The sequence below is a fragment of the Anguilla rostrata genome, chromosome 8, assembly GCF_018555375.3.
Source record: "Anguilla rostrata isolate EN2019 chromosome 8, ASM1855537v3, whole genome shotgun sequence".
NCBI classification, from domain to species: Eukaryota; Metazoa; Chordata; class Actinopteri; order Anguilliformes; family Anguillidae; genus Anguilla; species Anguilla rostrata.
In genome coordinates, this window is record NC_057940.1 from 57,239,920 (window position 1) to 57,264,919 (window position 25,000).

Sequence of the window (25,000 nt, forward strand, 5' to 3'; positions counted from 1 at the left end):
AAGATCATCTGTGTTCACACATACATAACATACACATCAGCAGTGGAGCATCTTATCTGCATAAATATACAAAACAAAAACCAGCAGACCCTGCGGCTCCCCAGGACCAGGGTTGGACACCCCTGCTCTACATTCACCCCAGAGCCAGTCACTGTGTTACGCCCCCTACAGGCCACACTAGGGACTGGAGGAGAGCCGGTGAAGGCAACTGGTCACCCATGGGGAGCCAGGTATCTCTGACCGCTGTGGTAACCATGGGAACGGGGGGGGAGAGTGGTCGAGTGACATCAAATCTCTAATATCCTGAGCTGTAGAGACTAACCTGTGCTGTACTGACTGAGTGGCAGAACCACAGGGGGGTCTCTAGATAAAGCGCTCATCCCTGGAGCGGTGACCGTAGAGCCGCCCGACAGGCAGCTCTGTCTTCCTAATGCTGTGAGCTCAGCCTCCCCCCTGCTGGAGCCGGGACCTTCCGGTCTGCAGCTGTCTGTCATTCACCCCTTCATCTCAGCGCCTCTTTGACACAATGCTGCCACCTGCTGGACAACATGTGGCAGTACAGGCTGAGAGAAGCCTTTCACTCCTAAGATTTTGATGAATGTTTGGCACGCACACCCAGCCAGAGGACAGCTGGGGCCCACAGTCCAGTTACCTGAAGTGACTGTGTATCACCAGGCAGATCGACGCGTTAGGTTCACGAAGGGACCACTCCTTTCCTTCACAGTTAAATTTTCAGCGTTTAATCACCTCTGTAAGTATATATGGTCCCTATAGGACTTGTGCATTCCGTTTGAGCTGAATTAGCACTGGACATTATACCGGGTTCTTTGAACTCGAATCAGAGTCAACCAACCTTTCATCTGTACACTCATCGCCTTGGTGACACAAAACATTATTTCACCGGATGATTACTAACTGTAGTACATTAGCAATTGCCACATTCGCCTGGAAGATGCTCTTACCCAGGGTGACACTAATACTTTTTAACTTTTTCAAAAATGCTATTTATTTATCCTGCGAGGATATTTTTTACCTGTGCACGTGCAGGTCAAACACCTGACTCACCAACGTACTGCGGAGCTGGACGCTGAAAGCACTGCGCGAGAGTATGTTACTCAGTGAGATTAAATACTTAAAAAAAGAGAAAGAGAGAGCGGGGATCGACAACTGCTATTATGGAGATGACAAATCGTCAGTGCAGACAATCGTTAAAATACACCAGTAGGTGGCGCAAAAATACTTATTTTAAAAAAATCGTTATTAATAAGGAGACTGTTATCCAGAAGCTGGTGGCAAGCCATCTGGCAGTGATACCAAGAATAAACGCAAATATTAAATAAATCAATGTTTCAATACATCAATCTGTTCATTCTGCTACATTTTCGAGTATAGCCATGCGATTGTGAGGTAACGCAGATACAATAACCCGTATAAGACAGAATTTTTGTCGCCAGTTTTCAATGCTTCAAATGCACTGAACAGTTAGCGCGCTATACACTGATATATACTTAAGTATTATGGTTGGTAATGTTGTATTGGGTATAGATAATCTCGCCTTCATTTTGGAAATAGTCCACAAAGGTTATCACGATGAATTGCACGGAAATTAATTTATTCTGGTTTGTACCACCGACATGGAAGGTTAAGATTTAGTGCGTTTGGAACCTGGACAGAAAGTTTCGCGGTTAAGGCACTACTGACTACTTTTGTAATAGTTATTCCAATTTAGCGAAAGTAGAGCGGTTATTTGCGCTGTTATGCCGAGTATTTCTGGATTTTGTAAGACTGTGGTGTTGTAATCCTAAACCATGTTTGCGGTCAAAAGCGGACTGGGGAAATTCGCCGGCCAATGATAACACGTCTGGTTCTATCATGTTTCTCTCTCTCTAAAAATCCGAAAAATCCCTCTGGTATGGCCAGGCGAAGACTCATAAAACCTGCGGAAGTCTCGCGAGACCTGTGCGGCGGCGTTGCTCCGCGACTCTCCACTATTCACCAAGGGGCGGGTGCGCAATTTAACTAAATAGCCAAGAGTCAACAGCTGGCCCGCTACGTGGGAAAAGTTACGCGTGTGAGTTCGTGTTTCTCTGTGTGTGTGTGTGTGTGTGTGTCAGTGTGTCATAGTCATTTCAGTGGTGTGTGTGTGTGTGTGTGGAGTGGAGGGGTGTGCGTCACTGCGCGAAGGGGGGGATGTCGGACTGTGAAAAATCAGCTACAGAGGCGGCAGCGAGCGTCAACATCATGGGTGAGTCTGTCTCTCTGTCCACTCAAACTGTGCATTTAACTGTACTCGTGGGGTGTTTGTAAATGTTATAACTATCAACCTTAAGCGACTTAAAAAAATGAAATAAAGAAATCTTTGCAAAGTGAGCGCCAGTGAGGTATTTCCTGTCTTTCCCTCCTCGTCTGTGGCTTTCTCGGTCGTTAAGCCAGCTCATCTTAACTGGCTACTAATGTTCATTAACCCACTTGCTAGTGGGGCTGGTAATCTGGTGCTTTACATTTTTACTTTTTTCGGCGATTGCGTGAGATTCTATTTCACGTATTTTGGAGTGGTGACGTCCAGCGAGACGTCTGGCTAACTTAACGTTAGACTCTACTGTCTAGAATCGCTTGCTAGCTACATCAGCTCCACTTAAGCTAACTCCGCTATGTTAGCTTTGGATTTTTATGTGTGAACTAGCCTTAGCTAGTTAGGTAACAGGTAGATGTGACCTGCCACTGGCGTAGAAAAGTCTTGACTTCACGCACAGTTACGCCTAAGGCTAGCATATTGAAAGATTTCACTGAATCAAGTAGCACACTGTAGCAAGCTAACATTAGTTGAATTCCAAGTTTATCGTGATTGCTAATTTGATGTTATTACAGGACAATGATAACCGCTAGCTGATAACAAACATGTTGCGTTAATGTAAGAGTTACAAGTCTGTATTGATCTGGAAAGATTATCTCGCAATGTTAGCTTGTGGGATACGACACAGAATCGCGTAACTAGGTAGTCAGCAAATACAGATGACTGAACTGTGAAATTCATTGAAAACACAATGCAAGTCATCCAGATAGCCCACTGTTAGGTTGCTAAATGTCATTGTCTACTACAATGGTAGAGAGAAACTATTTCCAAATAAATAATTGCGAAACGTTCTAGCAGCATTTAATTAGGTTGTAAACTAATAACATCAGCGTTAGATGCTTTCTTTAATCTGGCGGTAGGATGTTCTGGAAATACTCCAGCTCTCTTCTGTCTGACACTCTCCGGGTGCACGGCTGCATTCTTACATTACCCTGTCTAGTTTGGATATTTTGCTACCACGGGCGTATAAACGTGCAGCTTAGAACAACCTGAGAATGAATGGGACAAGTTAGCCCCTAGTTTGATCATACCCCACAATAACAGATTTGACAGACTATGGCATTATCGTTTCGTCTGTGTCGTGATTTATAAGTATGGTGATTGAGTTTGCCACCGATGATCTGTACCGTGTCCCGTAAAATTGTCTTGTACTGAGAGTACTGAAATGGACAGAGTTGTAGCTACGGGTGAACTTTGGTTTCTTTTTGTGGGTCAGGTATAATCAAAGACCTCTGTTCTCAGATCACCCCGTCACCAGACGCCTATGGCGACGACCAGAGTCCTTGTATTAATACTTAAACTATCGCGACAGAGACCGACCCGGGCATTCCTGAGTTCAGATCCCCGAGGGGTTGTCACTAGTTCACAGTGACGCATTACGCGATTATTATTGCTCCCTTGCTTTTAAAATATCGGCTTTCGCGTGTTTCTTTAGAGAGCTATTGAGTGCTTTTCTCGACGGGTTTGTGCCGGCTCGGAGAGATTAGACAGGTCTTTCTGGCTGACGGTACGCGAGAGCGAGTGCGCGGTGGTGTAGAGAATGAAACGGGCGATTGGGAGCATCTCTGCGCGCCTCTGGGCGAAATGGAAGCCTTGCGTATTCGTTTTCCTCTGAGAAAACTCGGTTGATTGTAATCACGCTAAAAATCACATGCTATTTGAAGTGAACGATTGGTGAGACACGTGACTGCGCGATCCTCCACCATTGCCTGCTTTTTAAGTCTTTTTTTTTTTTTAAGAGACTTGGTCGTAAAGTCCGTACAGTTTTGAACGCTAATATTTTCTCTTGTCTCTCCATGGAATTCCTGCTATGTATTATGATTTCGCTGTTATAAATGCATCCTTTGTGTGGTGCCGTCCCGCGGAGGTCGTCTGAGCAGTAGCCACGGCCGGACGGGCTTTTGTTCCCCTCAGCCCTGCAATAGTGTAGCTTAATGTAGCTAATGAATGGGGCTGCATGGCTTTTCTAATAACGCGTCAAGTTCACTGTGCTTTAACATCTTGTATTTTGTGAACATGGGAACGGCAAATTATTTCGCTTTAATTTCCCTAAAAATGGTCGGTTGTGTTTCTGTTCTATAGCATGAAGTTGTTTGATCGTTGCTTCTTCGGCACCCCCCACCATAACGTTGGAAGGTTAATTTTTCAAATAATATATAAACGCTTTGTCTTGGCGGTGACATTCTCTCGCGATAGCTTACTCTACTCGGGCACAGTATAGTTTAGTCTCTCGCTGTAGCTTACTCTACTCAGGCACAGTGGTCGCCAGGGAAACGAAGGTTGAGTGCATTTTTGCCGTCGGTTTCTCCTGTAAGAACAACGTAATTGCAGCAGCGGGTTAAGAGCAAGTGAGTTTGGTTGATACCTGGCTATGAAGCATTCCTTCTCAGATCACCCAGTAGTGGGCGTTATCCCCTCTGAACCAAGTGAATGCGCTGCACCTGTGCTGTGATGGGGACACTGTGCGATAGGAGGTGCAGGCTTTTAGACATGGTTTTAGCACGCAGGACACTAAACACCTTACAGGGCTTTAATGATCGAGTACAGGCATTAAGCCTGGTCTACTGGTTATGTGGGATATGGAGGTATTCCAGTTGGGAAACTGCTGTGTGTATTTATATGAGCGTTTTAATGAGTATGTACATAGCAAATGAGTGTTTGCATATTTGTGTGTTTGAGTATATCAGAGAGAGTGTTAGTGAACGTGTATGTAATATATGCGTCTGTGTGTCTGCAAGAGAAAGAAAGTATTTGTCTGTGTGTGTGTGTATATATGTGTGTTTGTGTGTGAGAGTGTTAGGGAGCATGTACGTAATGTGTGTGTTTAAGAGAAAGAGGAAGTATTTGTGTCTATGTTTGAATGTGTGTGTGTGTCTGTGTGTGTGTGTATGTAATATGTATGTGAGAGTGTGTGAGCGAGAGAAAGTGTTTGTGTGTGTGTGTGCGCATGAGTGTGCGTGTGAGTGTTTGTGTGTGTGGGTGTGAGTGTGTGTGTGTGAGAGTGTGTGTGAGTGTGTGTGTGTGTGTGTGTGTGTGTGTGCGTGTGTGTGTACCTGCTGCTTGTTTAGTCCTGTAGATTCAGGCGCATCGCACTACGTTTTCTGGCACTTTCCCCCCCCACGACCCTGACCCAGCCCCCCAATACCATGTCCCCCCCACGACCCTGACCCAGCCCCCCAATACCGTGTCCCCCCCCACGACCCTGACCCAGCCCCCCAGTACCGTGTCCCCCCTCACGACCCTGACCCAGCCCCCCAGTACCGTGTCCCCCCCCACGACCCTGGCCCAGCCCCCCAATGCCATGTCCCCCCCCACGACCCTGACCCAGCCCCCCCAGTACCGTGTCCCCCCCACGACCCTGGCCCAGCCCCCCAATACCATGTCCCCCCCCCCCTACAACCTTAACCCAGCTCCCCAGTACCGTGTTCCCCTCACAACTTTGACCCAGCCCAACAATACATTGCCCCCGGCATGCCAGCTATTCCACTGGTGTCTCTACATGGGCCTGCATCCTGTGGAGAGAGAGAGAGAGAGGGGAATGAGAGAGGGAGAGAAATGGAGCGAGAGGGGGGGAGGGTGAGTGAGAGGGAGAGAGAAAAAAAGATTGTTTGTTCAACTGTGGGTCTGAATGCAGTCCGTTCCTTATGAGTGTCTAAAATTAGCGCGCTCTCTCTGTAAGCTTTTGGCAGGACGGTTCTTCAGGAATGTTCTATATCGTCTGTGGTAGTGGCCACTCTGGACTGTATCTCTGTATCGTCTGTGGTAGTGGCCACTCTGAACTGTATCTCTGTATCGTCTGTGGTAGTGGCCACTCTGGACTGTATCTCTGTATCGTCTGTGGTAGTGGCCACTCTGGACTGTATCTCTGTATCGTCTGTGGTAGTGGCCACTCTGGACTGTATCTCTGTATCGTCTGTGGTAGTGGCCACTCTGGACTGTATCTCTGTATCGTCTGTGGTAGTGGCCACTCTGGACTGTATCTCTGTATCGTCTGTGGTAGTGGCCACTCTGGACTGTATCTCTAGAGTCTGTGGTAGTGGCCACTCTGGACTGTATCTCTATCGTCTGTGGTAGTGGCCACTCTGGACTGTATCTCTATCGTCTGTGGTAGTGGCCACTCTGGACTGTATCTCTATCGTCTGTGGTAGTGGCCACTCTGGACTGTATCTCTAGCGTCTGTGGCAGTGGTCACTCTGGACTGTGTCACTAGCGTCTGTGGTAGTGGTCACTCTGGACTGTGTCACTAGCGTCTGTGGTACTGGTCACTCTGGACTGTGTCACTAGCGTCTGTGGTAGTGGTCACTCTGGACTGTGTCACTAGTGTCTGTGGTCTGTCTGGATCAAGTGATGCTGTGAGCATCTATGGTAGTGCTCCATCTTAAACGTGCCACTTGATTGGCTGTAGCAGGCGTGTCTATGAGACGTGGTAGTGGTTCGTCTGGAGTATGAGATGGTGTATGGGGTTGTGGGTGAGTCATTTTATGAGAGCTTTTGACTGATGTATTTTTGGTGACGGTTGTGATGTTGTTGGTTGTGCTCTGCCTGCCTCATGCGCTTGTGTGTCTGTGGTGACTGGATTATACCGCGGACGTCTATGGTATTGGAGTAGGTGACGTGTGCGATTGTGTGACACTCTCGTGCAGGAAGGGAAGTGTGAGACTGGTTTGGAAGAAGTGGCACGTAACCAATGGCGACCGACCGGGCCTTTCGTTTCCCAGAGAAACTGGGGTTCTGGTTTATTCTGTCGTGAGCCCTCTGAGTGAGTGGGCGTGAGTGAGTGGGCGTGGCTGCCATTTACTGTCAATCGGTGAGTCGTATGAGCCAATTGGAAGGCTTGCGCGTTGTAGTGCGAACGTGTCAGTACACACACTCGCACCCACACACACATGCACACACACACACAGCTGGTGGGTTCATCCGACCCATTCAAAGACAGAGAGGACAGGTCAGCCATTTCCCTCACAGGCAACACTGGGCTGTACAGAGCGCCCACTGCAGGAGCAGTTATAGGGGACAGTCTGTAGTTTATAGGCAGTGTGGGCAGGAGGGCCGGTGTGGCCGCACGTTTTAATTTCCTCTAATTAGCCCGGGTCAATTAGCTAATTAGCCGAGCGCCCTTCCACTGTCACTCAGCTTCCCAGTAATGAGGCCCTAGTGTCGCTTGAATGACTGATTAATGAGCTTATTAAGAATGGTAAATGGACTGCATTTATATAGCGCTTTTATCCAAAACGCTTTACAACTGATGCCTCTCATTCACCAGAGCAGTTAGGGGTTAGGTGTCTTGCTCAGGGACACTTCGACACGCCCAGGGCGGGGATCGAACCAGCAACCCTCCGACTGCCAGACAACCGCTCTTACCTCCTGAGCTATGTCGCCGGAGCAGAGGTCAGCGGGAACCCCCGAAACGGATCGGCGGTCAGGGGGAAGAGGGGGTTCCCCGCATCGTGCGCTCGGGGAATTCTGGCCTTGGGTGTTAGCCCCGCCTTCTTTTTGATCGGCCAATGGCTGTGCAGCACAGTTACCCATAATGCTTCAGCGGATAGGCGTACGTTCTCATGCGCTCGGAGTGTCAGGATAAGAGTGCGCGTTAAATCAGCGTGATGTAGCCCTCGCGCTCGCGTTTGGTGGAAAGCTGGTGTGTAACAAAGGCGTCTGAGGAGCTGAGTTCCCCTGCAGCCATCCCCCGCCACAAACCCCCCCCCCCCATCACGCCCCCCCCCCCCCCCCCCCCACCAGCCCCCCCCCCCCCCCCCACACCCCCCGCCACGCCACGGCCTCCCCGTCTCCGATCATTCCGGTGTTCCCTTTGCGCTCTGTGCCGGGCCGATGGCCGATCTAACGGTTCGGCTGAGCTGGGATTTATGTGGTGCTTAATTATGATTTGTGCTCCACTAAAATCTGGGCTGAGGCTGTTCTACTCTGAAGTCTGGGATTTATACCGCTCGTAAGGTTTATACTGTTACTGTCCATACTGGAGAAATATGGGTCTGAATGTCGGTGTGTTCCCGTTCCTGCAGTACTGAAGCTGTGAGTTATAGACTGCAGACTACAGCAGGTACATTACAGTCAGTACAGCCCGGTGTGAGTTATAGTCTACAGCAGGTACATTACAGTCAGTACAGCCCGGTGTGAGTTATAGACCACGGCAGGTACATTACAGTAAGTACAGCCCAGTGTGAGTTATAGACTGCAGACTACAGCAGGTACATTACAGTCAGTACAGCCCGGTGTGAGTTATAGACTGCAGACTACAGCAGGTACATTACAGTCAGTACAGCCCGGTGTGAGTTATAGACTGCAGACTACAGCAGGTACATTACAGTCAGTACAGCCCGGCGTGAGTTATAGTCTACAGCAGGTACATTACAGTCAGTACAGCCCGGCGTGAGTTATAGTCTACAGCAGGTACATTACAGTCAGTACAGCCCGGTATGAGTTATAGACTGCAGACTACAGCAGGTACATTACAGTCAGTACAGCCCGGTGTGAGTTATAGTCTACAGCAGGTACATTCCAGAAAGTACAGCCCAGTGTGAGTTATAGACCACAGCAGGTACATTACAGTAAGTACAGCCCAGTGTGAGTTATAGACCACAGCAGGTACATTACAGTAAGTACAGCCCAGTGGGAGTTATAGACCACAGCAGGTACATTACAGAAAGTACAGCCCGGTGTTGCGGTAAACGCTGTGGTGTGGATCTCATGGTTTATTCACTGCGGTGTTTTGGCGTAGGCACTGCCCGGGCCCTACTGGGCTCCAATTTTAGGAGCGTTTGCTCCTGAAAACTGATGTGTGCTCACTGGAAAAATAATTTAGGAGCACATTCACTAATTGGGATGCGTTGTGCTCCAGAAGATTTAAACTCATGAGCATGTGGACCTTGATTAGTCTGGAACTGTGTCTGCTGAAGTCTACAGTCCCACTATGCTCCTGCAAGACAGCACAATGCCATGCGCTCGCACATGCACACGTCCACACGACAGCAGCACACGCACATGCACAGTCACGCACACACAGACACGCTCACATGCACACAGACATGCACACACAGACACGCTCACACGCACGCAGACACGCATGCACAGACACGCACACACCCACGCACGCACATGCGCAGTCACACATTCTCACACATTCTCACACACGCACGCACATGCGCAGTCACACATTCTCACATTCTCCACACGCAGCACTCCAGTCACACATCTACACACGCCACCACCAGCACATGCGCATCACACATTCTCACACACGCACCACGCACGACAGCGCAGTCACACATTCTCACGCACACCACGCACGCACATGCAGTCACATTCTCACACACGCACACCCACGCACGCACATGCGCAGTCACACATTCTCACACACGCACGCACACGCACGCACATGCGCAGTCACACATTCTCACCCACGCACGCACATGCGCAGTCACACATTCTCACACACGCACACCCACGCACGCACATGCGCAGTCACACATTCTCACACACGCACACCCACGCACGCACATGCGCAGTCACACATTCTCACACACGCACACCCACGCACGCACATGCGCAGCACATTTCACACCCACGCATATGCGCAGTCACATTCTCACACACGCACGCACATGCGCAGTCACACATTCTCACGCACGCACGCACATGCATATGCGCAGTCACACATTCTCACACACGCACGCATATGCGCAGTCACACATTCTCACACACGCACGCACATGCACATGCGCAGTCACACATTCTCACCCACGCACGCACATGCGCAGTCACACATTCTCACACATGCACATCCACGCACGCACATGCGCAGTCACACATTCTCCACACCACGCCACGCACGCACATGCGCAGTCACACATTCTCACGCACGCAGCAATGCATATCGCAGTCACATTCTCCACGCACGCTATGCGCAGTCACACATTCTCACACACCGCACATCACATCGCAGTCACATTTCCCACGTCACACATGCGCAGTCACACATTCTCACACACGCACACCCACGCACGCACATTCGCAGTCACACATTCTCACACACGCACGCACATGCGCAGTCACACATTCTCACACACGCACACCCACGCACGCACATGCGCAGTCACACATTCTCACACACGCAGGCACATGCGTAGTCACACATTTTCACACACGCACACTCAGCTGGTGTGATCGGGGGAAGATGGTAAAAATCCTCCTGTTTCTCAATCAGGATGAGGACTGAGGTATAGAGCCAGAAACCTGTTCTCCGGTGCGTCCCTGCGGTCCTTCTCTCTGCTCTGCTGCATTTTTATTTTCTTGCTGTGTACATGTTTCATGGACATCTATCTGGATTTTTAGAAAACAAAAAAGCTGGGGGTTTTTTTTTTTTTTGAAGAGTCGTGCCTGTGGTCTTGCTGGAGTTGTAACTGAATGAACACACACACACACACACACACACTGAAATGTGTTCTCTTTTTTTGTTTTATACTCATTGTATTTTTGTCCTTCAGAGGCCGGCTCTGGAGTAGGATGTGGATAAACAGATGATTTACCAGCACTTTGAGTGTGTGGGTGGCTGGCCTGGGTCATTTCACTATTCAAAACCCTTTAACCCTTCAGATGCTGGTAAAATTCAGCCAGTTTCGGTGCAGATATCAATCTTCACCAGCGTTCAGAGAAAAACACTTATTTTACATGCTTGTGCTTTAGTGGGCTGAAAATCCTTAGTAATCTGCCGGTGTGGTTTTACCAGCGTCTGAAGGGTTAAAGTTTATGGATGCGTGTTTGATCAGGTCTGCAGCTTCCAGGCTTCCTGAACCCCATTGTGATGTCACAATGAGCTTTATTCGCGCTGAACCTGACAATGGGTGGGGCTATCATTGTGTGACCACTGTCAATCAGTGAGGCGTCTGAACCAGTGGCAGGTTTTTGCTTTCTCTGGCCAACCACATGACTGCAGGCTAAAGGCCTCCAATGGACCTGGAAACCGTTTGGCCTGTGCCACATTATGCGCCTGATCCAGCTCTGTGACTCGGGGCTGGGCGGAAGCTGTTGCTTAATTGTTATCCTTAATCCTATTAGTAGGTTGGCCTTGTAATCTTTTAATACTGATTTTAAACTAATGCTTTTTCTCTGGCAGATAAGCAGGCTAATAGCCTGAAAAGCATCTATCTAAAGATTGATTGGTTGAATTATGTTTGACTGTGGATGTACTTCCATTGGGCTAAATCTTTCTTGATTTATAATTTTTTTTGTCTGTTCTCGCTGGACCCTTGGGGTACCCCAAACACCACTACCCCTTCTTCTCCTCATCAACCACAAATTCCTGCAACCTGGACCCCCCTTGGAAACACCCCTATGATGCCTCTGGAAGCAGCTGTAAGTCATTTGCGTTTGTGTTCACCTTTAAAGAGCTTAAAGAAGCAAGCGGAGTGTGTTTATCTGGCAGAGACGGGCTCCGTGCTCGGCTGTAAGACAGACCTGTAATGTTCGTCCGGCTGGGCTGTGTACCCGTGTCCCGAAACGTTCGGGAGGGAAACTCTGCTCCTGCCCTTCAGCCGCCGGAGGGGGAGACAGCACACGCGGAGCGGAGCGCCTGTCCGTCAGCCCGCATATGTCTGTCTGCATATGTGTGTGTGTGTGTTAGTGTGTGTGCAAGCGTGTGTGCGTGTGAGTGCATGTGTGTGTGTGTGCGTGTGTGTGAGTGCATGTGTGTGTGTGTGCGTGTGTGTGTGCATGTGAGTGCATGTGTGTGTGTGTGCGTGTGTGTGAGTGCATGTGTGTGTGTGTGCGTGTGAGTGTGTGTGTGCGTGCGTGAGTGTGTGTGTGCGTGTGTGTGCGTGCGTGAGTGGGGGCACGTGCGTGCATGCGTGTGTGTGTGCATGTGTGTGAGAGAGAGAGAGATTTGAGCGCATGTGCTGGAGTATAATTCTTGCAAAGAATGCTGGGATTTGGGGAGACTGTACCTTATATGGGCGGTGAAGTGACCGTTAGTGGTAAGCAGTATGGTTAAATCTCTGGAGTTGGGTCTGTGTTTCCACAGCAACAGAAGAACCTAGACGGTTACGTGGGCTTTGCCAACCTGCCCAACCAGGTGTACAGGAAGTCGGTGAAGAGGGGGTTCCAGTTCACCCTCATGGTCGTGGGTGAGTGTCCCTGTGCTTCAGGAGGGGGGGTTAGAACATACTACATCACCACTGCTTACGTCACCACTGTCACTACTCAGATCACTCACATCACACACCCCCATACACTCACTCACTCACTCACTCACTCACTCATACACTCACTCCCCCACCCCACTCACCACCACACTCACTCACTCACTCATCACTCACACACATCACACACCACTACACACCATCACTCACTCACTCACTCACTCACTCACTCACCACTCACACACCATCACTCACTCACTCACACACACACACACACACACACACACCATACTCACTCACTCACTCACACTCCACAACACCACACACCACACCATACACACACACACACTCACTCACTCACTCATCACTCACACTCACCACACACACATCACACACACACACCATCACTCACTCACTCACTCACTCACACACACACTACACCACACACAACACACACACACACATACCACTCACTCACTCACTCACTCACACCACATCACCACACACTACACCTACCACACACCACATCACTCACTCACTCACTCACTCACACACACACACACACACATACACACATCATACACACACACACACCATGCACTCACTCACTCACTCACTCACACACACACACATACACACATACACACATACACACACACACACACCATACACTCACTCACTCACTCACTCACGCACACACACATACACACATACACACATACACACACACACACCATGCACTCACTCACTCACCACCACACACACATACACACATACACACACACACACATACACTCACCACTCACTCACTCACTCACCACCACTCACTCACTCACTCACACACACACACACACATACACATCACTCACTCACTCACACTCACCTCACACACACCACACACCATACATCCTCACTCACTCACTCACTCACTCACTCACTCACCACACACACACACACACACCACCACCATACACTCACCTCACTCACTCACTCACTCACTCACTCACTCACCACACACACACACACACACTCACTCACTCTCAGTCACTCACTCACCACACACACACCACACACACTACACCACATACCCCCACACTACACACACCACACACACCATACACTCACTCACTCACTCACTCACTCACTCACACACACACACACCATACACTCACTCACTCACTCAGTCACTCACTCACGCACACACACACACACACACACACACACTCACAGTGTGAGTGTAAAGGAGGGGGTGGCGGTAGCAGTTCCCAGGGAGACGGTCGTGCAGCTCTCTCTCTGCTCTGAGGATGCTGGGTGGGGCCTGCTGGTGGGTGGGGCCTGTGGGTGGGCGGGGCCTGCTGGTGGGGAAGCTTCTGTCCCCCTGTCTGCCCATCCAGCCATCTCTGTACCACTCTCTCTCCCCCCGTCTCCCTCTGTCGTACGCTCTCCCCTCTCCCCCCTCTCTCCCTCTTTCTCCCTCCCGCCCTCTCTCCCTCTCTCACCCCCCTCCCCCTCCCTCTCGCTCTCTCCCCCTCTCCCCCTCTCTCTCTCCCCCCTCCCCCCTCCCTCTCTCTCTCTTCCCCTCTCTCCCCCCCTCTGTCTCCACCCTCTCTCTCCCCCCTCTCCCCCCCCTCCCCCCTCCCTCTCTCTCCCCTCTCTCCCCCCCCTCCCCCCTCCCTCCTCTCTCCCCCCCCCCCCCCCCCCCTCCTGTAGTTTACACAGCTGCTGTAGATTTCCTTTAAAGGAAGTATGCTGGATTCAGCCCCAGTGGCCTGACCAGCCCCAGCTTTACCCACAATCCCACCCTGCCTGTGGCATGGTTTACCCACAGTCCTCTCTGCCTACAGGTTTATTCTGCACGTGTCTGCAGACCCGCAGGGGTCAAACTCAGGGAAAGCGTTGGACAGAGCATGGAGCCTGTGCTTGTTCCAGCATCCTGTCCGAACACACCACTGTGTGTGAGTGTGTGTGTGTGTCTGCATGTGTGGTGTGTGTGTGTGTGTCTGTCTGCGTGTGTATGTGTGTGGTTGTGAGCATGTGTGTGTGTGTGTGATTGTGAGCGTGTGTGTGTGTGTGTGTGTGTGATTGTGAGCTTGTGTATGTGTGTGCACGTATGCATGTTTATTCTTGTATAGCTTAGACAAATCAGACAAATTATGATTCATGGTCAGATTTGATGATGTAGCCTTACAACTTACTTGTCTGTTTTAGTCTGTTCCGATTGTGGTCAGGTGTTTCAGAACAGGCCTGTGCCTGTAAAGCATTGTGGGAAGGGTGAGTGGGGCATTGGAGGCTCAGTAGGTTGAGGAAAAGAGGGCGTGAGCAATGCCTTTCAGTCTGAGCGTGCTCAGTATGACTGTGCAGAACTAGGCCCTTTGGTTCTGAGCATGCTCAGTATGACTGTGCAGAACTAGGCCCTTTGGTTCTGAGCATGCTCAGTATGACTCTGCAGAACTAGGCCCTTTAGTTCTGAGCGCGCTCAGTATGACTCAGTGCAGACCTAGGCCCTTTGGTTCTGAGCGTGCTCAGTATGACTCTGCAGAACTACGCTGTTTGGTTCTGAGCACGCTAAGTATGATTCAGTGCAGAATTAGGCCCTTTGGTTCTGAGCACGCTAAGTATGACTCAGTGCAGAATTAGGCCCTTTGGTTCTGAGCGCGCTCAGTATGACTCAGTGCAGAAGTAGGCCCTTTGGTTCTGAGCATGCTCAGTATGACTCAGTGCAGAACTAGGCCCTTTGGTTCTGAGCACGTTCATTGTGACTTAGTGCAGAACTAGGCCCTTTGGTTCTGAGCGCGCTCAGTATGACTCTGCAGAACTAGGCCCTCTGGTTCTGAGCATGCTCAGTATGACTGCAGAACTAGGCCCTCTGGTTCTGAGCGCGCTCAGTATGACTCAGTGCAGAACTAGGCCCTTTGGTTCTGAGCACGCTCAATATGACTCAGTGCAGAAGTAGGCCCTTTGGTTCTGAGCACGCTCAGTATGACTCAGTGCAGAACTAGGCCCTTTGGTTCTGAGCGCGCTCAGTATGACTCTGCAGAACTAGGCCCTCTGGTTCTGAGCGTGCTCAGTATGACTGCAGAACTAGGCCCTTTGGTTCTGAGCGCGCTCAGTATGACTCAGTGCAGACCGAGGCCCTTTGGTTCTGAGCGCGCTCAGTATGACTCAGTGCAGAACTAGGCCCTCTGGTTCTGAGCGTGCTCAGTATGACTCAGTGCAGACCGAGGCCCTTTGGTTCTGAGCGTGCTCAGTATGACTCAGTGCAGAACTAGGCCCTCTGGTTCTGAGCGCGCTCAGTATGACTCAGTGCAGAACTAGGCCCTCTGGTTCTGAGCGCGCTCAGTACGTTCCCACGGCGTGCGTGCCAGTTCTCTGTCTGTGTGACGGATGAGGCCGGGCTGGGAATGTGGGCAGATGTGTGTGAGAAGCCAGGACCTCCCCGACTCGGGAGCGACCTTTCCCAGAATGCATGGGAGGGGTGCTCCGTTTTGGGCTTTGAATGAACATAAGACTGCATCCTGATCTGTGTCTGACACTCGCCATGCTATGAAACTACCGTGAAGCTTCAGGAAACACACCGCTGCTGCCGTCCGGCTGGGAAACGCTGCTGTTCAGAAACAGAGATGGCTCATTGGTTGATTGATTAGTTGAGTGATTGATTGGTTAGTTTAATTTGTTAGTTAAGTGATTGATTGTTTGGTTGATTGGTTTGTTCAGAGATAGTTTGGTTAGTTGAGTGATTGATTGGTTAGTTTTAGAGGTTAGTTGAGTGAATGATTAGTTGGTTGATTGGTTAGTTAACTGATTGATTATTTGGTTTATTGGTTAGTCGAATGAGTGATTATTTGGTTGATTGGTTAGTCGAGTGATTGATTATTTGGTTGATTGGTTAGTCAAGTGATTGATAGATCGCTGACACCTCAGGCTCCTCTGTCTGTCATTATCTCTCTCTCTCTCCCTCTCTCTCTCTTTTTCTCTCTCTGCTTCACTTCATCTTATTTTCTCCATCTCTTGTTCTATCCACCTCTGCCTGTCTCTTCCTCCATGACCGTATATCACTTTCTCTTTGTCTTGCTCTCTCATTGTTCCTCTCTCCCCTCCCTCCCTCTGGTTCCAGTCCAGCTCATATTGTGCTCTGTTGGCATGCCTTCCCAGTGTGCATTGCTGCCAAACCCCGGTCACACGCGTGTGATGTATCATATGATATGATGGCCAATAACAGCAGTGGATGGATGCTTTTTCTTCTCCGTCATCCTTTCTTCCCCCCTCCACTCTCTTCTTGTCCCCCCGCCCCCAACATCTTTTCTTTCTCTCGCTTTCTTTCGGTTCAGTTCCGCTGAAAAGAGGTTTATAGGCATGCCACTAAACGGTGTTCTGTTGCCTGAGTTTGTTTAAACCAAAATGACAAGACACATTCTACAACCTTCTGTTCTTCTCTTTTCTCTCTGTCCCTCCTTTTTGGCGTTCCTCCTTACGTTTCTCTCTCATTTTCTCTCTCTCTTTCCCCCTCCTCTCTCCCTCTCTCCCCTCCCTCCCTCCCTCTTTGAGCTGGGCATATCCGGCTTTGTAACGTCATGTCAGGGTTATAGTCTCTTTTTCTTATTTTTTTCTTATTCATGCACCATGTATCCATGACAATAGATTAAGTTATGGAAAAAAGGATAATAAACTAACAGTTATCAAACAGGCAGAATTATGAAATGGTTAAGCTACATGTTCTGATGAGCATTCAGTCCCACTGCTGTACTGTAATATGGCACAGGGAGCGGGTGGGCGTGGCACAGGGAGCGGGTGGGCGTGGCACAGGGAGCGGGTGGGCGTGGCACAGGGAGCGGGTGGGCGTGGCTCAGGGAGCGGGTGGGCGTGGCACAGGTTGCGGGTGGGCGTGGCACAGGGAGCGGGTGGGCGTGGCATGGCTAGCGGGTCGGCGTGGCACAGGGAGCGTGTGGGCGTGGCTCAGGGAGCGGGTGGGCGTGGCACAGGGAGAGGGTGGGCGTGGCTCAGGGAGCGGGTGGGCGTGGCTCAGGGAGCGGGTGGGCGTGGCACAGGGAGTGGGTGGGCGTGGCACAGGGAGCGGGTGGGCATGGCTCAGGGAGAGGGTGGGCGTGGCACAGGGAGAGGGTGGGCGTGGCATGGCTAGCGGGTGGGCGTGGCACAGGGAGCGTGTGGGCGTGGCATGGCTAGCGGGTGGGCGTGGCTCAGGGAGCGGGTTGCTGTGGCATGGCTAGCGGGTGGGCGTGGCACAGGGAGCGGGTGGGCGTGGCATGGCTAGCGGGTCGGCGTGGCACAGGGAGCGTGTGGGCGTGGCTCAGGGAGCGGGTGGGCGTGGCTCAGGAAGCGGGTGGGCGTGGCATGGCTAGCGGGTAGGCGTGGCACAGGGAGCGTGTGGGCGTGGCATGGCTGGCGGGTGGGCGTGGCTCAGGGAGCGGGTTGCTGTGGCATGGCTAGCGGGTGGGCGTGGCACAGGGAGCGTGTGGGCGTGGCTCAGGGAGCGGGTGGGCGTGGCACAGGTGGCTCAGGTCCAGGTAAGTAGCAGGGCCCAATCTCCTGCACTGTTTCCTGCTTCTCCACTCTGGTCCCAGGGAATGTGAGGAATTCCCAGCAGCCGGCAGTTTTCCAGAGTCAGAGTGCATTTGATCCTCGCTTCTGTGCAGATGTCCTAAACTCTCTCTCCCCCCCCCCCCCCGCTCTCCCTGCCCCGCCCCACCCAACCCCCCGCAGGAGAGTCCGGTTTGGGGAAGTCCACCCTCATCAACTCCCTGTTCCTCACGGACCTGTACTCCCCGGAATACCCTGGACCGTCCCACAGAATTAAGAAGACCGTACAGGTAGAGAACCTCCCCCTTACTGCTTAAACGTGTGCTGTCAGCCATCTTAACTGATGAGCTTGTTTGGCTGTGATGGAGCTGTTTGAAGTTCGCTGCTCTAGAGTAGTCCAGCAGGCCCCCTGGCAGTTTGCACCAATCTGAGGTCAGCCTGCTGACCTGTGACCTCTGACCTGTGGCCTGAGGGCTGTTGTAATGCAGGTGTGCTCATTTCCCAGACTGATGTCTCTGCCGTGTGTGTGTGCATGCATGCATGTGCATATATGAGTGTGTGTGTGTTTGTGTGGTGTGTGTGTGCGTGTGTGTATGTGTGTGTGTTTACCCCATCACAAGGGTGGAGGTACTGTAGGCATGCTTAGATGACTCGTATCAAGATGTGCTTGTTGTTTAAACCACACTTCTGCTGAATATTTGCACACAGTCCTTCCTGTCCCCCTCTTCATCATCGTCATCATCATCATCAGCTCAGCTGCACTCAGCACTGACCAATCACAGCTGTTCCTGACACCTTAACCCTAACCCTGACACCCTGGTATTCCAATAAATTACAATGCGTCGCTGAAACTGTGACTATTTTAACACTGCATTCCGGGATAAAGTCCTTTCGCGTAACATACAGTTGCTTCGAAAATGACATCTGTGTGACATTCTCTCTCTCCCTCTTTCTCTCTCCCTACCTCTCGCTCTCTTCTCTCTGCCTGCCTCTCTTCCTGTCTGTCTCTCATTATCTGTCTGTCAGTCTGTCCCCAGTAGATCACATGACTTGTTTCTCTAAACTTTGCCAGTTGCTCTTTGCTTTGTGTTATCGTCTCCAGAACAGACATCTCAGCTTCCCGTCCAATCACAGGTCTGTGTTTAAGCTTCCGACCTCAGTGTGACCCCTGTGCTCATTACGCACGCTCTCACACGCACTCACACATACACACACACACATGCACATGCACATGCACACACGCACTCACACATACACACACACACGCACACACACATGCACTCGCCCACATACGCACACACATGCACTCGCACACATACACACACACACACATGCACACGCGCACACACGCACGCACACACACTCACGTGCACACATACTCACACGCACACACGTAAGCGCAGCGCTCTGATTGGCCAGGGGAGATAATCGGCTTTGTGATCAGGCCTGCGTTTGACTCGCATGCCGCCGCTTCCCCTATCGCTCTCTCACATCAGGAAGTGGACGGGGAGAGACAGGAAGTGCTGTTAAAATGGCGTGTAGAAAAGTAGAGAGCAGAATCGCTCAGCACAGTCTAATCACTGCTGGGGTTTCCTGGAGCACAGGCACTTGAGCTGAATTTATTAAATACCTGGCTGTTTAAACGCAGAAATGTGAGCTGTGGGTGCAAGCGTGTGCTTAAAGCCTGGGTCTAATGTACCAAGTGACCACAGGCCAGCTACACTGTGCTGTGCTCAAACAGAACACCAGCTACACTGTGCTGTGCTGTGGGTGCGAGCGTGTGCTTAAAGCCTGGGTCTAATGTACCAAGTGACCACAGGCCAGCTACACTGTGCTGTGCTCAAACAGACCTCCAGCTACGCTGTGCTCAAACAGAACTCCAGCTACACTGTGCTGTGGGTGCGAGCGTGTGCTTAAAGCCTGGGTCTAATGTACCAAGTGATCACAGGCCAGCTACACTGTGCTGTGCTCAAACAGACCTCCAGCTACACTGTGCTCAAACAGAACTCCAGCTACACTGTGCTGTGCTCAAACAGAACTCCAGCTACACTGTGCTCAAACAGAACACCAGCTACACTGTGCTGTGCTCAAACAGAACTCCAGCTACACTGTGCTCAAACAGAACTCCAGCTGCTCTGTGCTGTGCTCAAACAGAACTCCAGCTACACTGTGCTGTGCTGTGGGTGCGAGCGTGTGCTTAAAGCCTGGGTCTAATGTACCAAGTGACCACAGGCCAGCTACACTGTGCTGTGCTGTGGGTGCGAGTGTGTGCTTAAAGCCTGGGTCTAATGTACCAAGTGACCACAGGCCAGCTACACTGTGCTGTGCTGTGGGTGCGAGCGTGTGCTTAAAGCCTGGGTCTAATGTACCAAGTGACCACAGGCCAGCTACACTGTGCTGTGCTCAAACAGAACACCAGCTACACTGTGCTGTGCTGTGGGGCGACGTGTGCTAAAGCCGTCTAATGTACAAGTGACCACAGCCAGCTACACTGGCTGTGCTCAAACAGACCTCCAGCTACTCTGTGCTCAAACAGAACTCCAGCTACACTGGCTGGTGCGAGCGTGTGCTTAAGCCTGGGTCTAATGTACCAAGTGACACAGCCAGCTACACTGTGCTGTGCTCAAACAGAACTCCAGCTACACTGTGCTCAAACAGAACTCCAGCTACTCTGTGCTCAAACAGAACTCCAGCTACACTGTGCTGTGCTCAAACAGAACACCAGCTACACTGTGCTGTGCTCAAACAGAACTCCAGCTACACTATGCTGTGCTCAAACAGAACTCCAGCTACTCTGTGCTGTGCTCAAACAGAACTCCAGCTACACTGTGCTGTGCTGGACGACGTGCTACACGCTGGGCCCAGACTGTACACGTGCCACAGCCAGCTACACTGTGCTGTGCTCAAACAGAACCCAGCTACACTGTGCTGCGGGTGCGAGCGTGTGCTTAACCCTGGGTCTATGACCAAGTGAACGCCAGCTACACTGTGCTGTGCTCAAACAGAACTCTCACAGCTCAGCTGGGGCTCAAACAGAACTCCAGCTACACTGTGCTGTGGTCGAGCGTTGCAAGCCTGGTCTATGTCCAATGATCACAGCCAGCTACACTGTGCTGTGCTCAAACAGAACACCAGCTACACTGTGCTGTGCTCAATCAGAACACCAGCTACACTGTGCTGTGCTCAAACAGAACTCCAGCTACGCTGTGCTCAAACAGAACACCAGCTACACTGTGCTGTGCTCAAACAGAACTCCAGCTACGCTGTGCTCAAACAGAACTCCAGCTACACTGTGCTGTGCTCAAACAGAACTCCAGCTACACTGTGTGTCTGTGTCAAACAGACTAGCTACCTGTGTCAAACAGACACACCAGCTACACTGCGTGCTGTGGTGCAAACAGAACTCCGAGCTACACTGTGCCAATACACAGCCAGCTACACTGTGCTGTGCTGAGGCTCGACGTGTGCTCAAAGAACCGCTACATGTCCAAGGACACTCCAGCTACCTGTGCTGTGCTCAAACAGAACCCAGCTACACTGTGCTGTGCTGTGGGTGCGAGCGTGTGCTTAAAGCCTGGGTCTAATGTACCAAGTGACCACAGGCCAGCTACACTGTGCTGTGCTCAAACAGACCTCAGCTACGCTGTGCTGGCTCAAACAGAACACCAGCTACACTGTGCTGTGGTGCGAGCGTGTGCTAAGCTGGGTCTAATGTACCAAGTGATCACAGGCCAGCTACACTGTGCTGTGCTCAAACAGACCTCCAGCTACACTGTGCTCAAACAGAACACCAGCTACACTGTGCTGTGCTCAAACAGAACTCCAGCTACACTGTGCTCAAACAGAACTCCAGCTACTCTGTGCTCAAACAGAACTCCAGCTACACTGTGCTGTGCTCAAACAGAACACCAGCTACACGTGGTGCTCAAACAGAACTCCAGCTACACTATGCTGTGCTCAAACGGAACACCAGCTACACTGTGCTGTGCTCAAACAGAACACCAGCTACACTGTGCTCAAACAGAACTCCAGCTAAACTGTGCTGTGCTCAAACAGAACTCCAGCTACACTGTGCTCAAACAGAACTCCAGCTACGCTGTGCTCAAACAGAACTCCAGCTACACTGTGCTGTGCTCGAACAGAACTCCAGCTACACTGTGCTGTGCTAACAAACAGAACTCCACAGCTACACTGTGCTCAAACAGAACACCAGCTACACTGTGCTGTGCTCAAACAGAACTCCAGCTACACTGTGCTCAAACAGAACTCCAGCTACACTGTGCTGTGCTCGAACAGAACTCCAGCTACACTGTGCTGTGCTCAAACAGAACTCCAGCTACAGTGCTCAAACAGAACTCCAGCTATGCTGTGCTCAAACAGAACTCCAGCTACACTGTGCTGTGCTCAAACAGAACTCCAGCTACAGTGCTCAAACAGAACTCCAGCTACACTGTGCTGTGCTCAAACAGAACTCCAGCTACACTGTGCTGTGCTCAAACAGAACACCAGCTACACTGTGCTGTGCTCAAACAGAACACCAGCTACACTGTGCTGTGCTCAAACAGAACTCCAGCTACGCTGTGCTCAAACAGAACTCCAGCTACACTGTGCTGTGCTCAAACAGAACTCCAGCTACACTGTGCTCAAACAGAACTCCAGCTACACTGTGCTGTGCTCAAACAGAACTCCAGCTACACTGTGCTGTGCTCAAACAGAACTCCAGCTACACTGTGCTGTGCTCAAACAGAACTCCAGCTACACTGTGCTGTGCTCAAACAGAACTCCAGCTACACTGTGCTGTGCTCAAACAGAACACCAGCTACACTGTGCTGTGCTCAATCAGAACTCCAGCTACACTGTGCTGTGCTCAAACAGAACTCCAGCTACACTGTGCTGTGCTCAAACAGAACTCCAGCTACACTGTGCTCAAACAGAACACCAGCTACACTGCTGTGCTCAAACAGAACACCGGCTACACTGTGCTGTGCTCAAACAGAACTCCAGCTACACTGTGCTGTGCTCAAACAGAACTCCAGCTACACTGTGCTCAAACAGAACACCAGCTACACTGCTGTGCTCAAACAGAACACCGGCTACACTGTGCTGTGCTCAAACAGAACTCCAGCTACGCTGTGCTGTGCTCAAACAGAACTCCAGCTACACTGTGCAGCTTGTGTGTCACTCCCCTCACCCCCACCCCGTATAGCTGAGCTGCAGTCAATGACAGTGTTTAGTGTTCAGTAAGGGGGGGGATGTTGGGGGTTACCGGTGAGGTAAGGATTGTGTCAGTCAGTGCCTAGCCTAGCGTGTGCCCTGCCCCACATTAACGCATTGTGTGTGTGTGTGTGTGTGTGTGTGTATGTGTGTGACTCATGTGGTTTTGCTTGCCCACAATAAGCCCATTGAAATTTGTGCCGTATTCCCTCCCAAGCAATGCGTCCCCCCGAACACTCTCACAAACGTCACACCACCAAACAGCACAACAACACACACGACACTACAGCACACAACACCGCACACAACCTCGCACACAAACGCCACTACACAGACACACGCGCACACAAACGCACACCACACACACCGCACACACAGCACACACACGCACACAAACCACACAACCACACACCCCACAGACACACTCGCACACAAACACAAACACACACACACACACACTCACAAACACAGACACACTCATACACAAATGCACACATACACTCACACACGCAGCGTTGTTTCAGTGTGTCATACTCATACATGTGTGGGACCCTGTTGTCCGCTCCCTGTGTTTCCATGAGAACGGTCACCCTCGCACCCCCCCCCAGCTCTGTAGACGTTCTCACAAAGCTGTGAGTTTAAAACGTACTGTTCAATTGAGCTACATGACCCCCCCAGCCCCCTGGGCTCTCTCCTCCCTCTCTCTCTCTCTCCCTCTCTCCCTCTCTCTCTCTCTCTCTCTCCCCCACTTCTCTCTCCCTCTCTCTCTCTCTCTCTCTTGGGACATGGATTACTTTTCCCAGATTCCTGTAATCTGTGCACTGATCCTGTTTGCCCAGAGGACACACCTCCTCAGCTCGCTTGCACGAGTTTGCCGTCTTAGAAACATCATAGAGCCTGTCAGTCACATTCTTTTTTTTCATTGTGACATCATAGAGCCTGTCAGTCACATTCTTTTAAAAAAAAATTTCTTGTGACATCATAGAGCCTGTCAGTCACATTCTTTTAAAAAAAAATTATTGTGACATCATAGAGCCTGCCGCTGGTCCTTCAGCTTTGTTGAGCTAATTAGTGGAATCAGGTGTGCCGATATATTGTGCAGATATATTGAAGCAAAGTGTATTGTGATGATGCGTGTGGGGGTGGAGCTTCAGCCTCAGGCTTCCTGTTTTCATGACTCATTTTTCAGCCCTGCTGACCTGGTTGATGCTTCTTGTTTCTGTCACCTTGGATGTGTTTGTTTGCTGCCTGTTTTACACAAGAGTCTGTTACATCATTTTTTCTGTTCCCTGATTGGCTCAATCAATCAGTCCCATTGATTGGCCAGTCGGCCGCTTCGTCAGGCAGTCAGGCCAATGACTCGCAAAGTGAGAGTTAAAGTAACAGTGCTGAGAGACTAAGGGTAGACCCGACCTGATTTTCTTTGTGTGTTTTGTCAATGGAATAGTCCAAGAGACTGATTAAAGGAGGGGGTTGAGCTGACGGCTGTGTTTGTTGCAGGTGGAGCAGTCCAAGGTGTTGATAAAGGAAGGGGGGGTTCAGCTGCTTCTCACCATTGTTGACACCCCGGGGTTTGGGGATGCCGTGGACAACAGCAACTGGTAAGCCTCAGACTGAATGCGTGTCTGCGTTTACATTTATAATGAGTCATTTAGCAGAATGACACACACAAAGGTGTGTGTATCCGGGCATGTATCCCGGCGCGTATCCGGGCGCGTATCCCGGCGCGTATCTGGGCACGTATCCC

The 25,000-nt window shown here is 50.9% G+C and overlaps 1 protein-coding gene across 2 annotated transcripts in view; it reads left to right on the top strand.

The window, feature by feature from the left end:
• Positions 1–2,006: 2,006 nt before the first annotated feature.
• Positions 2,007–25,000, top strand: part of LOC135262277 (septin-7-like) — a 41,222-nt gene continuing 18,228 nt past the window's right edge. The window contains exons 1-4 of one of the 2 annotated variants that reach the window (XM_064349270.1): positions 2,007–2,251; positions 12,391–12,489; positions 18,223–18,329; positions 24,754–24,854. In XM_064349270.1, coding sequence (XP_064205340.1) covers positions 12,480–12,489; positions 18,223–18,329; positions 24,754–24,854 — 218 coding nt within the window. In that variant the 5' untranslated portion in view covers positions 2,007–2,251; positions 12,391–12,479. The remainder of the gene's footprint in view (positions 2,252–12,390; positions 12,490–18,222; positions 18,330–24,753; positions 24,855–25,000) is intronic. The other variant, XM_064349271.1, reaches the window with a different exon arrangement.